General features: G+C 40.6%; 1 protein-coding gene across 1 annotated transcript in view; it reads right to left on the bottom strand.

Annotated features, from left to right (window-relative positions):
- The window catches only part of TFCP2L1 (transcription factor CP2 like 1), a 38,115-nt gene that overhangs the window by 6,309 nt on the left and 13,930 nt on the right, over positions 1–17,876 (bottom strand). Inside the window, exons 3-14 of the mRNA XM_074828766.1 lie at positions 12,707–12,783; positions 11,002–11,107; positions 10,628–10,734; positions 9,884–10,036; positions 8,604–8,714; positions 6,771–6,862; positions 5,319–5,367; positions 5,129–5,222; positions 4,140–4,230; positions 3,394–3,494; positions 2,257–2,399; positions 146–197 (exon numbers count right to left, since the gene is read on the bottom strand). Of these exons, the coding sequence (XP_074684867.1) occupies positions 146–197; positions 2,257–2,399; positions 3,394–3,494; positions 4,140–4,230; positions 5,129–5,222; positions 5,319–5,367; positions 6,771–6,862; positions 8,604–8,714; positions 9,884–10,036; positions 10,628–10,734; positions 11,002–11,107; positions 12,707–12,783 (1,176 nt within the window). The remainder of the gene's footprint in view (positions 1–145; positions 198–2,256; positions 2,400–3,393; positions 3,495–4,139; positions 4,231–5,128; positions 5,223–5,318; positions 5,368–6,770; positions 6,863–8,603; positions 8,715–9,883; positions 10,037–10,627; positions 10,735–11,001; positions 11,108–12,706; positions 12,784–17,876) is intronic.

Raw genomic sequence — 17,876 nt, 5'->3', positions numbered from 1 at the left:
GTGAGTTGATGCAACATCTTGACTTACACTAAATTAGATCACTTATCTTTTCAGGATAACAGCACCGAATTTGTGATAATGTTTAGTGCAATTGAAAGGAGAAATTATCTTTAGAGCCACAGATAATAGCGGCAGCAATACATACCTTTTAATGTGCTGATAACAAAACAAGATTCATCTTGGAAGTTTTGCACCATCTGAAGGGCAGAAGGAAAAAAGCCAACACAAGATATTTTTAGCAATTAAATTCAAGTTTCATTCAGTGTGACTATAGACTTTATAGTAGAGGTATCAAACAACATTTGGTGTCTAGTCCTACAAAGTCCTGAATAACCCTGCCCATAAGATTATTAAAGTACATGATTGATTACGGTCCTTGCAGCTGCTAATGTGCTCATACTAAAGCACTTGCAAGAAGTGATCTAGCTTCTTCAGCATTTTACCATCCTCTTTGCAGCTCTTGATCCTGCAAGTTCTTACACTGCTCCAGTTAGTCTATTAAAGACTGTGCTTTTAATTACCTTCAGCGAAGCTATACTAGTTTAGACTGGATGAAGACAGTCCCTCTCCTAAAAATCTAACAATGGCAATACACATTCAGCTGAACGATGAAGCTCAGTTCAGCTTACATTAGCATCTGAAAAAATATCTAGAGGTGGTCAGCCCTAAGAAATGGACTCCTCGCTGAATAAAGGAATATTGCTACTGAAAAGCCATCTCAGCAGCATCCACCTGGTTATTTTGACTAGACATTAGTACAGATGCTGTGCTTACAGTAATCATTTACCTGTTTGTGTTTTGTCAAGGCACAGGAATCTTAATGAAACTGCTATGAGAGGCAAGGCAGACCTTGCAAGATTAGTATCTAAAGCTATCTGAGTTATTCATGAGAAACAACAAGATTTTTCAGAACACGTGCAGGTTCTTGTGAGGCCCCTAACTAAAGGGGTGAGTTAAGAGATTCAGCTCACTTCAGATCCAATCCGAAATGCTTATTTAAGCTTCATCCTTAGTCAGTGCTCTTCCCCCATCTTAGAGTAGCTGTGTGGGACACAGGAGGTGAATTACCTTCAGGAAGTGTCTCATACAGTTGAAGAGATGCTGGACACCTAACTTCAGAGGGGAGGTGACCAGAACCTCTCTGATCAGTTCAGAAAATTCAGCTTTAATCAAAAGCCTTTTCCTAGGTATTGAGTATCATTCAAGTAGGGCACTTTCCAGCTGTAAATTCTCACACCAAATATCTTTTTCAGCTTAGACTAATCTCCCTATTCCCTTTTGCGTTTAGCATCCGCCCCCTGCTCCCGCAAATCAAACTTCACTGGCCAGTCTGTGTGTCTGTGCCTAATGATGCATGAAGTACATTCATAGAGTGCCTCACTCTTGCCACTCTAGTACTAGAACAAGAAAAAAAAAATATTAAAAAAGCAATAGAAGTTGTTAATAATTTACTTAAATAAATACTTAAAACCTTATACTCAAGCTGGTTCAGGCAATTCCCCTACCAAGAGTTGCCTCCAAGCATTTTACATCCATAAAGCATCATAGTTTCAGATTTAATCAGGCTGAAATAGCAAGGAGACTTTAGGAATAAGCATTACAGCCTTCAATTTAGGCTCCAGTTGAGACCTATGCTCTGCTTCATTTGTTTTAACAATGTTTCTTATAAATGAAGCTCCTTAAGTGATTCTGGTGCATGAATGAGTAAGTAATTTAGTGGGAGGAAAAGAGAAAGAAGGGCAACTCACTATTAACCTGCAAGTTAATGGAACGGACTAAATTAAGCCATCATATAATGGGACACAAAGAGCTAGCAGAGGTACATTAAATTATAACGCGCACTTACCCAGCACTGACTCTGACCCAGTGGCTGTAATCACTGGCCAAGATGTAAGACTAATCGCCCTATAGATTTTTCAAACTTGCCTTCTTTAGGAAACTTTCTTATTTAATTTTAAATGTTCTTACTTTAGTTCCTCACTTCAAAATTTGTTTAAGTAGCCAACATGAAAAGGAAATGACCAATTTTGTTGTGTTTTGTTTAAAACAAAAACTCTTTTACAAAGCAAAGATCTTAAAACCACACCAAAATCAATGATATGCATGAATGATTTGCATTAAGTATTTACTTTAACTTTGTTGTGATTAGTAACCTTGCAAACCTTCCTTGAAGATTCATTCCATAATTTAAAAGGTCACTTTAACTTCAACAAGTCAGACAATTGTTACAGCTGAGAGCTTGCATTAACCCCTTACCTCATTGCTCACTAATACATGGATCCCTGTGGGTCCCTGCCGATAGATTCGATTTATCTGCTGTGGAGAAATGCTGTACAAGTTCGCAATCTTCTCAATTAATTCCAGTGTGGTCAATTCCTCCAAAAAGATTGCATGATATACTGCAACAAGTTGAAAGTAATTACAGAATTATAGCATAATTATAGAACAGCAACTACAGATAACACAAAGATGTTCAATATCAACAATCAAACGGGCTTAAGATCAAGGTTCAATTCTTGACAGTAGATAAACAAGCTTAGTACCTTTAAAGCAGCCCCCAAATATCCAGCTTGATGATTTGTAGAAAAATACCCAGTATTTGGATGCGGCAGGTAAATAAAGCACACATCACTTTTGCCCAGAGGAAAACACAGGTACTAATAAAAACATGTATCATGGGGCACTTAAAAAACCCTCTCTTAAAGATGTTAATATCTTTGAATAATCTACTTTTACTGATTTTGACATTTTAGAGTAGGTCCAATTAAATAGTAACACACATGATATTATGTTTCACAAAAGTAATATTTTATTAGATGTTATCCCACTGATCCCACAGGTAAAAACTAAAGACTACAATGTATCAAATAACAGCAGTATTTTTTAAATCCGATACAAAGGGTAGAAAAAAAACAGGTAGAAAAGCTGTGCCTTGTTAATGCTATGTGCAAGAACTAAGGACAATCACTATTTGATCGTATGTTATGTCATGAGGGACAGCTAAGAGCAGTGAGTCCCCAAAAGCTTTGAACTTCCAAGAATTAGAACCTCAGTTTAAGACATACCAACCTTCCATTCCCCAGAATATATTTAAAATAAGCCATAATCTAAAGCACACTGTAGATGGTAGTTTTCAATGCTATGGTCCCTATTAAGAACTGAACAGAGATTTTGCTGTGACATTCTGCAGACAGATTGTAAATTGGGTCTCTTCCCCAGGCAGACGGTACCAGTTGAAATCTGTAGCCCTGAAACTAACCAAAGTGGCAGAACTAGGATAAACAGGACCTCTTTAAACACTCAGGACACCAAGGTGTCTCATGCAGGAGCTCAGGCAGAAAGCCACATTCTCACCAGGTAAGTGTTTAACAAAACCCATGCATAAAAACTTACCACAAAGACTGCAATCTCCATTTTCTCGTTTTTGGTGGAGATGGGACCTGTTTTGCTCTGGTTCTTGACAGACATAAATTGTCATCTTGGGCCTTACATTTCTATGGATTATTAGAAAAGTAGTCAGTTATTTAGTAGATCTAAAATTGTTCTAGTCAGCTATCAAATAATGAGAGATGGAATAATTCAGGCTGTGCATAAATAACCAGCTAATGAATAGTCTTAGGAAGTCTAGTAAGAGTCCCCTGGGAGATGGTGGTACAGTGCAAGGCACCTTAATCTCTCCAGGATCAGATAAGAATAAACAGTTTATAGCACTTGCCAAGCAGCTCATCATACCTGCCTTTACTGATGTGAATCCTGCTTAGTTGTAGAATTTATGTTGTTATTGCAATAAAGTAAGTTTAAGTCATTTAAGGCTCCAGGGGTTGCTTGGATTGTTTGTTAGCTGTGATGCAGATGCAACACAGGGTATTGTAGGCTGTGTCTCATATGAAGTGGATGAAAAATATCAGCTGGTAGCAAATAACCCACTGGAGATCCACATTTTGCTGCTACATTTCAGCAACATTTTTGAGCTGTGCTTGGATTTGAATACCATCATGATCACCAGCCCCTGAGATGACCTCTCTGAAGTGTTAAAAGTAAGTCTAAATGCTACAGGTCTAGGATTAACTTCTAAGTTAACACTGAAATAACCAAGGAATGCTGCCATAACAAAAAAATAGGAAGGAAGAAGTACAAACCTTCCTTTGATTGCATTAAAGAGCCGAATTCCATCAGCAGGCCCACAGATTTGAACAAAGTCTTCTTTGGACATCTTCAGTAAGTCAGCACCTACATATTTCAAATTGATTTTTTTTTTCAGAAGTTAAGCAAATCTTAGCTTCCAAATTGTGTGTATAGGCAGCAGGAAAGGGCAGGGGGAGAGAATCCACAAAGCTGAATCAGGCAGATTTGCCTAGAGAAGTTGAAAATTCAGAGAGGTGTACACTGCAAATCAATCACTATGAAACAGAGAGCTAAAAGCTGCCAAAAGAGCAGTGCTGCACTGGAAGATATTCTAGCCAACTCACAGACAAGCTAGATATTTAACATTGGCCACTAAATGGCCCAATTTTCTCTTAACTGCCATGTTCACCAGGTTATTTAATCACGTTGCAAGTCAAAGAGAGGCTCCTCAAGGTTTCAACATCTTTAACAATTCCCCCCTCCAGCATCTTACTGCTGTGTACAACTACCTAACAGGAGGGTACAATGAAGATGGAACTGCAGGTGGAGCCAGACTCTTCTCAAAGGCGTACAGGGACAGGATGAGAGGCAGCAGGCAGAAGATGGAAGATGGGAAACACTGATTAGGTATAAGGAAAAACTTTTTCACTGTGAGAATAGTCAAGTGTTTCAAGAGGTTGCTTAGAGAGACTCTGGAATTTCCAACCTTGGAGATACCCAAACATAACTGCACAAGGCCCTGAACTTACTTCAGGCAGGGGGCTGCACTTAGTGAACTCAGTAAGTCCCTTCCATCTCAACTTACTCTTCTGTCTTTACTTATTCTATATTTCTACAAACTGTTTTGGCAAATGCTAACTAACCTAAGAACAAAAGAACAACTGCATTGGATCAGACCAATGATCCCATCAACAGTCGCCAGCAGCAGATGCTATTGATATGAAGCATGAGCTGCACTTACAAAAGAGAATAAAAACAAAATAATTGGACTGTTCAAACTCACCCGAAAAACTTGAGAAGAGTCTACAGAATGGAGAGAACCTATTACGATGAAGCCACTGCTGGGCATCTTGAATAGAAGCAGAAGGAAGGAGATGCTACATTGCAAAAAGAATAAGAAGGTCTTGAAATGAACTGTTCACCAGTGTCCTAAAAAAGAAAAGCACCACATTAACATGATCTCATGTACTTACATCATTGCTGGGAGGCAGGAGCTCCACTTGGTGGGTTGGAGAACTGTTGCTAAAAAAAATTATATAAAGTTGGAAGAAAAAAAAACACCATTATTTTAAAGTTTACACTGCATTGTCCATCCACTTCCCCCTCCTCCATTTGAGTCAACTGTCAGAAGTTACAAGCCAACTTGGCTTTTTTTCTCTATCAGAATTATAAAAAGGTGTCCAAAATCTGGACCAAGAAAAAAAAAAAATCTCAACTTGAGCCTTTTGTTGGTCAGTTGAGGTCCCACTCAACACTGAAAGAAAACTTGGTTTACTGACCTCATTCAAGCTTTTTCATATGGGTGACTCGCTGTGACACCATCTAAGCAAGGAAGTTGTGACCTACAGGGTGGCTGAACTCAAAATTTCTACAAGCCAGAAATCCCCTACCTAAATCCACTGTCTAATAACGATTCCTCACAAAAATTATAATTCAACCCTGGTGTTACCTTAAACATAGTAAATTGCAATTGAACTATACTACACAAAACCATGTTTCTACTAAACCCTCTGAAAACATAGACAGGACTTCAACAGGTCAATGATTTTCCCAAAGAGTTAATAATCTACCACTGGAAGAAAATACTCAACAGATCTCTCTACTAACACCAATTTTTGTCATTTCAGTGTTTGTCCTTATTCATAGGTTGAGCTCGCTCATTGAAAATTTGTGATAAAACATTGATTAATAAGCTGTGTGGGAAGGCAACAAGGCTGCAGAGTCCTAAAGGAAGAAAGCAAAGGCCTACGCCAAATTCCTAGGGGAAAGTATGTTGCAGGGAGGACTCAGAAGTACTGAGGGACTCTGATGTATATTTCTGTCATCAGCTATCGTCTTGGGTGTTTCAAGACCACTAAAACTGTTTCTTTATGACAGCCATATTAATGGATTAAACATGCCTCCTGTTAGTCCTTTGTTCTGGAATGGCTTCTCAAAAGCCAGGCTGTTTGGGCCCAGACAGGATTTCTTTACATCGCATTCAACTGGGAATTCATCACCCCAAACTACCTCAAGACCTTCTGTCTTGAGAAGGAAGAAATATCAACTCTGAAGAGGTGCTGAAGGCTGAAAGCCTCTAACACTCTTGCCAGAAGATACTGGGAATTGCTGGTACAGGGCACGGTGTGTTCTCTGACCCCCACAGAGAAGTAAGAGAGGAAATCCAGGGCAGGAATTGCCCTGGTGGTCCTCTGATGCTCACCTTCCAGCCACCGCATAAGCAGTGGATATACAAACAGTACTCTGTACTACGGGGCATTCCTGGATGGAAGATCTTAACAGGCTTTTTGTGGGAAATGTTTTCCCCTTTCTAGGAAGTCCTTGACCTCTTCTTCCAGGGTATGAAATACATGGGACACACAAAACACATGCACACAAAGGCTACCATATCAACAGGAAAGATAAAGCATTTATTTGTTACATACCCATCTCCAAGGTTGAAGCTGTTGGGAGAGCTGTTGTAGCTTGGAGATGGAGCATTGTTCATTTGATAAGGCACATCTGGCCAGGGAGAGCACTGTTGGAAGAAAGGCAGTGGGGATACTTTCATAAGGATGGAAATAAAGGATTCGATTCTCCTCTCATACCACATTCATGCTGTTGCCACGCCACTAACTTCAGCTCATCACTCCTGCTGGGAGGAGGAGACGGGCCATGGATTTTCTACACTGCTCTCCAAGCGGGCTGTCAGGGGGCCAGATTGATTCCAGTTCTGCATTCCACATTTCTCCCATTTCACAAAGCCTGTCCCCAAATAACACTGGGCCAAAGTGTGCACAGCTGTAAGTCAGAGCAACGCCAGTAAGTCAACTCAGACTGAAGGCAGCAATGATACAGAAATACCCCTGGTCTCAATTATAAATCCCTAATTAAATCCAGGCAAGAGTGACAAATACGCTCCAGTGGCACTGCTTCAGGTTTATACCAGTGAAAGATTAGAATTTGAACCAGCCTGCTAAAACCTCTGGCTATTAGTTGAAGAGCTTGAGTTATAAATGGGTTTTACATGGAGAAAATTTAAGATACACAGACAGACACAAAGCTCCAAAAGCCTTCACAATGTAGGTCAAACTCCATATTCCATTACAGTAGTGTAAAACCAGAGTAACTCAGCTAGAATCGGTGACTTGGTTCTGAATTTAAGCCACTGTAATCAGTAGGAGGTATCTAGCCCTGTGGAACCCCCTCCCATCAAGAGCTCAAGAAAATGCTCTGTAGTATCCTTGTTTGCAATGATAAAAAAGGCGACAAGGGTAGCTTTGGAGTTTTATCATCTCCACAAATACTAGCAAATATTTTATCATCTCCACAAGCACTAGCAAATATTTAACTCTTTGGCAACCCGTATTTCCCCATGCAACATGTCAAAGTGCATCAGAGCTCATAGGGAGAGTTTGGGAACTGTCAACTCAGTAGAATTAGGTCTCTGTACACAAGAGCCTCGTTAACAACCACCACGCTGAATTAGAAAACATGTTGGTCGCTCCTGGCAACATGAGGAAAATTGAGTAGGAGGGACTGGATCTCACAAACAGGAAGTTTACTAAAATTAAGAAAAACCCCTCATTTTTTAGAAGTCCAGCAAGCCACTTCAAAAAAAAAACCCAAGAACTAAATCAAACAACAAGCCATTCCCATAGGGAGATGGAACAGCACTTTTAAATCACTGTCTTGAGTCCTGTTGCTTAGTAATTCTGCAGCCTTGGGTAAGCTTATATATACATCTTAGTAATGGCAGGGAGGGTAGAAACACATACATCTCTACACCAGATGCGTCAGAATATAAGACATTCAAGATATTCCTAGAGTACAAGCAACAATCTTCTGAGATCTTGTATGTAACAGTAGCTTCACAGGCACATTCACAGGAAAACATATTAATAATTTAATCAGACAGCCTATTCATCTGTATCTCCAACATGAGCTTTTGCCAGACGGTTCTGAAGAAAATATCTTATACAACTGGCATCTAAGTGCCATGACAAGTGCCCAGGAGCATGGCAGAAGACAGAGAAAACAATTCTTTAAAGCTAGGCTGTTAAGGATTGTTTTATACCCCGAAACATAAGAAATTTTGGCATCTTTTATAAACTTCAACAGTGAGAGACATTTTACAATTTCACTCCATTCTCAATTTCAATCAGATCTGGGCATACATGTCTCAACAAGGCAATCTCCAGGGCTCAGTTAAACTGCATTTTCTCTCAAATCTATCTTCCAACATGCCGAAGTAGTACAACATGTCTAAAACACTTTACCTCTGTGAGAATAGTTGTCTCATAGGAAGGCTGATACTTCTCCTTCTCTTGGGTGGTCTTCTTCTCCATTTTTTCCCTGTCAGTCTTCTGTTTTCTGTCTGCTCCTTTAGGCTATAAGCACAAGCACAAGCTTTCCCTTATGCCAAGCATTACAAGTTTGGAGACAGAGGCCAACAGATTTTTTTCTAATCCATTCACAAAAGTCTCCTTAAGATTTATGGGAACTATATATATGGAACAAGATGAGATCTGCATTTTCTAGAGAAAAAAATTAGTTAAGCATCTCTACTGTTTCTATAACATCCCCCATTAATGCCTATTGCAGTTCCAAAATCGACTGACCACAGTCCTGAGATTTGCTATCAACTATTTCAGACCATGAGCCCCATGAGTTATGCACCTCAACTGGTATTTGTAACATCTCTCCAGGAACAGGGAAGACACTGCTCACAGCAGCAAAGCTGGATCAGCAGATCCTTTGAGAAAACAGGCCTACGAAAACCTTCTTGTTAAGTGGCTACAGGTCTGCCATGCCCAGATAAGGAGCTTCAGAGATACTTTTCTCTCTGAATCCTTCTCTCCCCAGGTAGCACAGAATCACAGAATCATCTAGGTTGGAAGGGACCTTGAAGATCATCTACTCCAACCATTAACCCAGCACTGACAGATCCCAACTACACCATATCCCTAAGTGCTATGTCAACCCGCCTCTTGAACACCTCCAGGGATGGGCACTCCACCACCTCCCTGGGCAGCCCATTCCAATGCCTGACTACCCGTTCTGTAAAGAAATACTTCCTAATATCTAGTCTAAACCTTCCCTAGCGCAACTTGAGGCCATTACCTCTTGTCAAGCATGGAGAAGGAATCTGTTGCAACAAGCAAAGGGCATTTAAAAATTAAAATCTCCAAGATACACTCTCATTGTTCATGAAGGATTGAATCAAAGAAACTGGAGATGCCATAATGTCTTGATTGCCTAGGAGCACCAGAACATAGTGAATACCCTAAATAACCCCATATTTGTATAGTGTTCAAGGCACAATAGACTAGCCTAAGTCTTGGTGCAGCACTTGGGTCATTTGAATTTAACTAGAATTGCTGTGCAGTTCAGTGTTTATATCACTTTGTGTGCAAGAGTCCTGTTTAAGATCTTAAGCATACCCAGTTAAAAGTCTGTTCTTTTACTCCACTATTTACACCTCTCCTACACAATTTAAAAATTGGACATGTTCCTGTGTCTTAATCTAGTTAATGACAAAGCCAAAACTACCTCATACCTTGAACACTTTGATCTGGCAGCTCGCAGAATGCAAGTGTTCTGTATATTCCCCGTTTTCATTCTGCTTAAAGGTGTCGATTTGCACCCGGAAGGGTACCCCTTTCTCTCCTCCATGTTTCCGTGGAGTAAATTCTGTACTGATGCAATGTACCTGGCAAAAAAAAAGTTGTGCTCATCTCTGGAGACAGTTGGAAGCTTTGAAAAATCTGAATTTCAGATTTTGCCTGAACATGAAGTTTTGGCTCCTCCCGAGAAACTCAGAGAGGCAGAAGAGTTAATATGTTTTCATTTGTGTTCCTCAGGACAAAACAATTAGAAGAACAAGCAGCCCGGAAAGAAACAGAGCATCAGGAAAAGTATCCTTTGACTTAAGTAAATCCCACATACAGATTAAAAACAGATAGTTGGCGTTTCAGACAAGGAACACTCATGAAATGGAAAAACAAGCAAAACTAACAGGTTGTGAACAGTTTCCTCCAGACAAAACCCATGCTTAGAAAATAACACCAAATTTTTTCAAGAAGAAAATCCTAGCTATAGCAGGTAGTACTCCAAAGCTAGCAAGTAGCTGGCAAGTTGGTTTAGCAAGTATCCTACAAATTCATTATACGTGATTGTCACTTGAGTTTGTATATTATCATTAGCATCTTTCTCTCTTCATGTCCTGGCTACCATAACTCTCCAGGTCTTTATAAGATATTTCACCACTGTATTTATCACAGAAATATCACTTCTCTCTTACCTGAATGAATGCTGAGGCTCTCTTTGATGGATCCCACAGGAATTCAACAGTATTCAACTGGGTCGGGCTGGCTCTGGGATCCAAGATACCAACTGACAGCGGAATATCTGTAGAAGAAAACCCCTAAAATTTTAAAAATATTAAATTGAAGAAGAGAAAGCATTTCCATACGATTACAAGATGCATGTGAAAAGCCAAGCCACCAATGATCTATCTGAGACCTATAGTGCTAGATCTCCTTCCCACCCAAAGACATACAGGATTCTTAAAGAGAGTAGGATATAAAAAACCTCAACACACATACAAATTCTCCATACATCATTCAGCATCTTGCTTCCAAACACTGCACAGGAACCATAATGAAATAGTCTCACCTATATCAAGAATGCGGTCCCCAGGCCGACTCCACCTCCAGCCCTCGAGCTGCTGATGCTCTGTGTACTGCAGGCGTCGATCATGGAAAACTACACGAATTATGCTCTGTTAAGAAAAGATAGCAAGATAAACAATGTGATCCAAAAGCCCTTCTCTTGATATGACTTTGGTTTTCCAGTGTAGAAGAAAAAGCTGATCTGTTATGTTTCTCACCCCCATTCATGAGGGGAGTAGAGGGTCCACCTAAGTGACCCATCACCATGTTTATCAAATTCCTAAGGGGCCCCTGAGTGAGAGAGCAACACACTTTCCCCTTCACAGAGCATGTTTACACTGCATAGTGCAACCCTGTACAGCTTTCTGGGATTTGGTCTGGAAGCATTATAGCAATGTCCACCTAATCTTAGGTGTCACACCATGTAAACATCACTATACTGCCTCCACACCCAAAATGGCTCACATGGGAGAAATATTTAATGTGTCTGTACCATGCCCCAACCCCAGTATATCCCACTCTGATTAGCAAACATGAAAGCCAGCTCACCTGTCCCTGCACCGGTGGAGCTGACAAGCCCAGACACCTTGTCAGTGGGAATTAAACTTGATTCCAGCCATTAACAGCCAGTCATTGGATTTGCCCCAGTGTAGTTAAACAAGTGTAGAATAGGAAAGCTTCTGTAACAGGAGACTTTTCATCTCTGGCCTGCAATGGTGCAGCCATGTCAATAACTGGAGAAAAAAGGCTGGAATAAAGGCAATCCCCAGGGCAGACAAGTACAAAGTACTCTTAACTAATATATTGTTTTTTATATTCAGAGTGCTACACTTGGATGAGTTAATGACCCCTTACATCCCAGTTTCTCAAGTCCATGCTCCTGCTGGGGACTTTCATATCAAATGAGTGAGCAATTTTTGCCAATCAACCTGAGAAAAGCCCAAATCAAACCCTAGCTCCAAGCAGCAAGCCAGCCACAGTGGGAACGCCTGCAAAATTGGAATCCCAATCCACATGCTTCCTAAAATGGGCCAAAAGACAAATAGAGAACTGCCTAAACTCAGACAACATCTGAAATCCAGATTGGAATCCAAATTTTGCAACTAGCCCCACGTCGCAAAAGAAATCCTGAGGCAGAACAGCCAAGAACTGGGGAGAGGAAGGCTTGAAGGTTGGATCCAGAACCAAGGTCTGGACCAAAGTTTTTGAATTTGAACTATTTTGGGAGGGGCGAAACAACAAAAAAAATCCCCAAAACCAAACAATCAAGTTCTATATGTTCATAGTTATGCTCATTACCAAAGTAAACTGGAACTATGCAGAATCTGCATGGCAGAATGATGTAAACACCAGGGTCCTCCATCTGACACGTAAAAACCCAGGCATGTTGCTGGGGTTAAGAAGGGAGGCAAGTCTGCCTCTCAGCAGTTTTGACCATGTTCACCTCTGAACTTTGGGATTCCCCTGAACCTAATATTCACAGTGAAACTCTGGGGTCTTGATCACAAACAGAATAAAGTTTCCCCTAAAGCCCTGTAAAGCCAAGCTGCATAGTCCCGTGAAACTAGTACTCAACAACTCCATCAGCCCTGCTCCCATTAAAAACAACGGCAAACTATTTTCCATTGTCTCAGTGTGAGCAAGGTCAGGCCCTTCATTAGAGGCTGTATGTAGTAGCAGGAAGAAAAGAAATCTATATTTCTCCTTACCTTTACATATTTTGTGTTTAAATCTTGAAACTCTCCCAATTTCCTATTCTCAAGTAGACGGATTTCATAAGACTGACCTAGAGTTTAAGGAAACATTTCCAAGGTGTTTAATATGTTGTAGCAATGAGAGAGTCATGCTGGCATTTACGTGGCTAATAAAGCATACGTTTGATCAGGGAAAGCTCATTTTTGGTAACATAATGCATTTGCCCCAGTAATCGAGTAGGCACTAAAGCACAGCAGAAATCTGAGGGGAAGGTTTGTCTTTTGGCAACTAAAAGCTCTCAGTTCGGGCATCGATAGTCTGTCTCCCGAGGCTGCTACAGTTTTTGGTCACCCTTCAGAAAGTCACCAAGGTGTTTGAGACAGTTGTCCCCCTGTGTCACGTAGCTGTAACAGCACTGCCTTTGCCTGTCCCTTCTGCTGAAATTGTGTGAAGAGCTGCTGGCACGACAGGTCTAGGCACTATTCTACAGAGGATAGCAACTCGGGCAAAATCTCGCCTTCTTCAGAGAGCAGTCAGGCCTGTAAGGTGTTTCGGTGAACCAGAAATACAAGATTTGTTCCATAAGACCTTGAATGTGGCTGCCCAGGGCATAAATATTCCATCAGACATGCACGTGGAAGCAGCAATAGGTATTACAGCATGTGCAAGGACCAATTCCAGGAAGGGAATTCGTACTCCAGCACCCCACCTCCCTCAGCATGAGGAATTTAGCCAGTTCAGTAAATTTAGTTAACTAGTTTATGAAATAACATCTCGCTCCAAGGCTGACAGCAGACAAAGGAGACTGGTGTCTCAATACCTTATGCACAAATGGCTAAGGCAGCACAAAAGCTCATTGTATAGGACCAACTCTTTACAATAAACCTACAGCCGGTACAGAGGCAGGACAGTATCATGCAGATTAATGGAGCATATGTATACCTTACAGCTAGTTTTTCTTGTTCATCTTGCTATCCCTCCCTTTTACTGAAAAATGTAGAGGGTTTGACAAGGTAGGCAACACGAAGGAGATCAGTTTGGGTTTTCTGGCTCAACCAGTACCTCTGCAAAACTGGCCCTGCAGAAAACTGCAAAGCAGATATATGTCCCTCTAAGCAGTTGCTACCAGCAGAGACAAAAACTGCTACACTTCTGGATCTAGATCTAGAAATAGAAGACTTATGACAGCAGATGTGTCAGAAAGGCACTGTGTTTCAGGCAGATTCCCTTTTGGGAATCCCAGATCTTATGGTTGCCTGTGTGAGTACAGACTATATCACTACAGCACAGGGATCATTGTGCTTATTCAGCTGGCTGGCAAAAACAAAAAAAAAAATGAAAGAGAAGCCATACTGAAGCTCCAAATGTTTGCACAACACTCCTACTGATGTCAATAGGAGTTCTGCAAACAGGAAATGACCCTTGAATCCAGCAAGTGGCTTAGGGCATGGGGAGAGGAGAGGGGAGAATAAACCTAAACTACATGAAGTACCAAGTTAAGCAGTGAAAACATGCACAGAACTTAACCCATCTCCTTGCACTTAAATAAACCAAAATGACAACAGTGACCTTCCTTTGAAGACTGCTGGAGAACAAAAGTGGATTTCATAAACCACAGTCCTGAAATTGAGGTCTTCCACACTTTAACTCAAGCAACTTTCTAATGCTTCTGCGGATACATGTTAATATTGTTCACTTGGCAATTTTTAGAGAGAGGTTCACATCTCCCTGCATAAGCAATACTGTTATATTAGCACAAAAAGATCAGGCTCAGGTTCCCAAAACTGGTTTTCTCTCATAGAATCAATCATAGAATCAGTTAGGTTGGAAAAGACCCTTAAGATCATCAAGTCCAACCATTAACCTAGCACTATCAAGTCCACCACTAATCCATGTCCCTAAGTGCCTTATGTGTTTTACTATGTACCTGTGTATACATGTGTATCTACGTTGTCTGAGGTACTTGGCCGCTCAATGGCTCAGTCTGCAGACAGTGATACAGTTCATTGCCTCAAACAAATTTACACAGGCAAGCATCTCTTGCACTTATAGTTCATTCCCAAGTAAATATGAAGCTAATTAATCATTACGGAAAATCAATTTAGGAATTGAGACCATGAGCACCCAAGAGACAGTAAAATACATCTATGACTGTACTCAGATGGGGTAACGGGGACAGAGAAATTAAGTGGCATGAGCTGTACTATAGAGGAAGGCAATGGTAGAACATGAAGCACTGACAGCCCTTCAGCAAGTATCTCAGGAACGAGCAAGTTTTGGGGACACCTTTGTGCACTGATACACTCTTATTCTTTGGTCAGCTTGATTTGCTTATTTGTAGTTCCAATGAGACAAAAGAAAATAATGGGCATAAAAACATCAGCCATGTTCCTTTCAAACTAGCATCAAGCACTCAAAAACTCTTCAGCATGCACCTTCAACCACTTGCATGAGATAGGAACAATACTGCAACCTGACAGAAGCAGGCACTGCACATCTTCTCCTAACAGGTGGGATTCAGCTTGGATGGAGTTAGATTCTGCTCACTGGTAAAAAAGAAACTGTAGCAGAGACAGAGTTAATATTAAATGGAAAGCCAAAGAGGAAATAAAATGCTTTGATGAAAGATATATGGGTCATCTGATGTAAGCCCTGGAACTCAGTTTATGCCATGAAAAACCTCAATCAAAATGGTATTTTATGCTAACTGCTTTCCCCTTGACCTCTGAATGTCTCACTCCAGTTACTACACTGAACTGTTATCAAAACAAGACTGCTTCCAGCCAAGTTTCAGGAAACATGCAGTTTATTTCCCTCTTCGTGGAACTCTGTCAGTGAGAATTTGGTCCTAATTCCTCACAATTCCTTTATATATAAATGTTTTGGTACTGATTCTGAAAAATTAATTCTCCCTACAAATTATTCCAGCAAATTCATTGCTTTGTGGCTAATGATACCCATAATTCATTGGGATAGTATGGACAGCATTCAAATACTTGTACTTTTATAGCACCAAACTGCTTTGATTATATTTTTTTCTTGAAAAACACCTTCCAAACCTTGTTTACCCTATGTTTTCCACCATCACCACTAGTAAAACTATGAAATGGTGAATTACAATCTCAGCCCTGTAATTATAACGATTGCAGGGGGGAAAAAAAGCCTTAAAGAATCAAAACTTGGATGCTGGAAAACAAGATCCCTTAGTAAAATAAAGTGACCTAACCTGAAGAAAACTGAACTCCCCCTGGCATCAAAGAGGGCAAAGAAGTCACTCAAGGCTCTGGTACCCTGATCAGCTATGAATCCTGCATCACTGACTCACCAGCATTAGCAGGCATAGACTCACAATTTTTTGCTAAAGTTAAATAAGTAGCGGGTCATTCTTACTCAGGTATCTAAATCTGTAGAGAAATCTGGCTGCAAGTGTGACTAAAAGAAACTGTATTCCCACTTCCCAAGACAGACTGCAACTAGCTACGCCCAAAACATATAGCTGAAATATAGATAGTTCCCCTATACTGTTTTTCCATCTGTCTCAGATAGAAATACAGATTAATACAAGTTAGACTACCATCTTTCTAAGTCAATGCTTGGTGGTAAAGCTGGAGACAGGGTGTCCTGGTTTCAGCTGGGATAAAGATAATTCTTTTTTGTATAAACACAGGGGCAGAGGGTACCAATGCTGAGACCCCGCAAAGATTTGATTGAATAGTCTGACCTTGACCAAGGCAGTATCTGGTCCTCAGCTGACAAGGGTTTAACATTCACGGGACTCAGATAGAAAGAAGAGCATGAAAAGGAAACATCTGTGGCAATGGAGAGCAGCGGTGGCAGTTTTAGAGCAGTGTCCTTTTACCAGAATGATATCCAGCATTGCTGAATGTTAGTCTTAAACCCAGTGCTAAAGGCCAGCAACTTGCTGAAACCTTTTTCCTTCCATGCTCTCAACATTGGCCATAGCTGCACCACAGGTTCAAGACAGCTTCAAAGGTAGTGACCAGTCTGGTCTCCGGTCACACTGTAATATTGGACACGTGCATACAACAGCACCTAAAGCATCTCTGTCACTACCTGAAACAAAGAGGACATTTTGCAAGCAAATCCCCAGCATAGCTGGCTGCGCAACCCAGTGCTCCCTTCGCACAGAGCTTGCCACAACCCTTCTTCCCTACCTCAGGCAGAGAGCAGAACGGTAATAAATATTTAGAAAACCACAGTAAATTCCTGAGATGCAATTTGTCTCACAGCTTCACTGAGAGCTTCAGGGCCACCAATAAAAACCTGGGCGGGTGATGATACGCTGTAATTTGTGTTTTGAACAGACATTCCCTGAGCAACAGCAAATTTATGCAATCTCCTCCTAGGCTAGAGTTTGAGCAACTCTGCTTTACAAACAAGAGTAGTATCCAGCAAAGTAGTAACCACCCAGGTCCAGAGAGTTCCTGCTTGGTGATTCATAAAGCAATTGCATCTATCTTAAAGAGGACTTACAGACTGTTTACATTTCATTTTTATTGTCTCTGGTAATTAACACACATTAAATGCAGGCATGACCACTTAGTTTGGGGACAAAAGAACTGAAAGGCAACAATTTGCTACGGATGAAAAATAGTTTAGCTCAACATGGGAACGCTTTCACCTGTTCAAAAGGTACAAGCCGTAACAGCCTAACCGATTTCCATTGCTGGAATTTAGTCAGCCATCAGGAATTTTAGGTGATTTCTGATTATAAAAGATTATCATTATTTCAAGCTCAAAGTTACATTTTGCTCAAAGATTATTTGCTACACAACCACAATATCCTGCTTGCTTTTTTTTTTGTTTTGGTGTTAGGTTTCAAGGGCCACTTGCACTACGCATTTTGTGGTTTTCTGCACAATACACCGATACGATACGCTAATTTCCAATTAGGATGCTGATATTCCAGACCAATATGATTTACTTTAGCTAAATAGTCTGCTTGCCTTTCCAGCAATTAATTAAACCCTAACCTTAGACTAAGCAATATCACCAACTAAAGTCTGTGGAAAGAAAAAAAAAGCCAACTGTGAGTCCTCTTTCTCAGAATGGATCCACACAGCACTAGACAAAACCAGCCTGGAAACTGTTTGATTATTAAGCCAGACTGGTCAATAAAAATTCCATTTAGCAACTTTATATGGACATCCTAAATAGTGCACA

This window comes from Strix aluco, chromosome 6, assembly GCF_031877795.1.
Source record: "Strix aluco isolate bStrAlu1 chromosome 6, bStrAlu1.hap1, whole genome shotgun sequence".
NCBI classification, from domain to species: domain Eukaryota; kingdom Metazoa; phylum Chordata; class Aves; order Strigiformes; family Strigidae; genus Strix; species Strix aluco.
The sequence above is the reverse complement of the archived record's forward strand: the minus strand, read 5'-3'. Positions and strand labels throughout refer to the sequence as shown.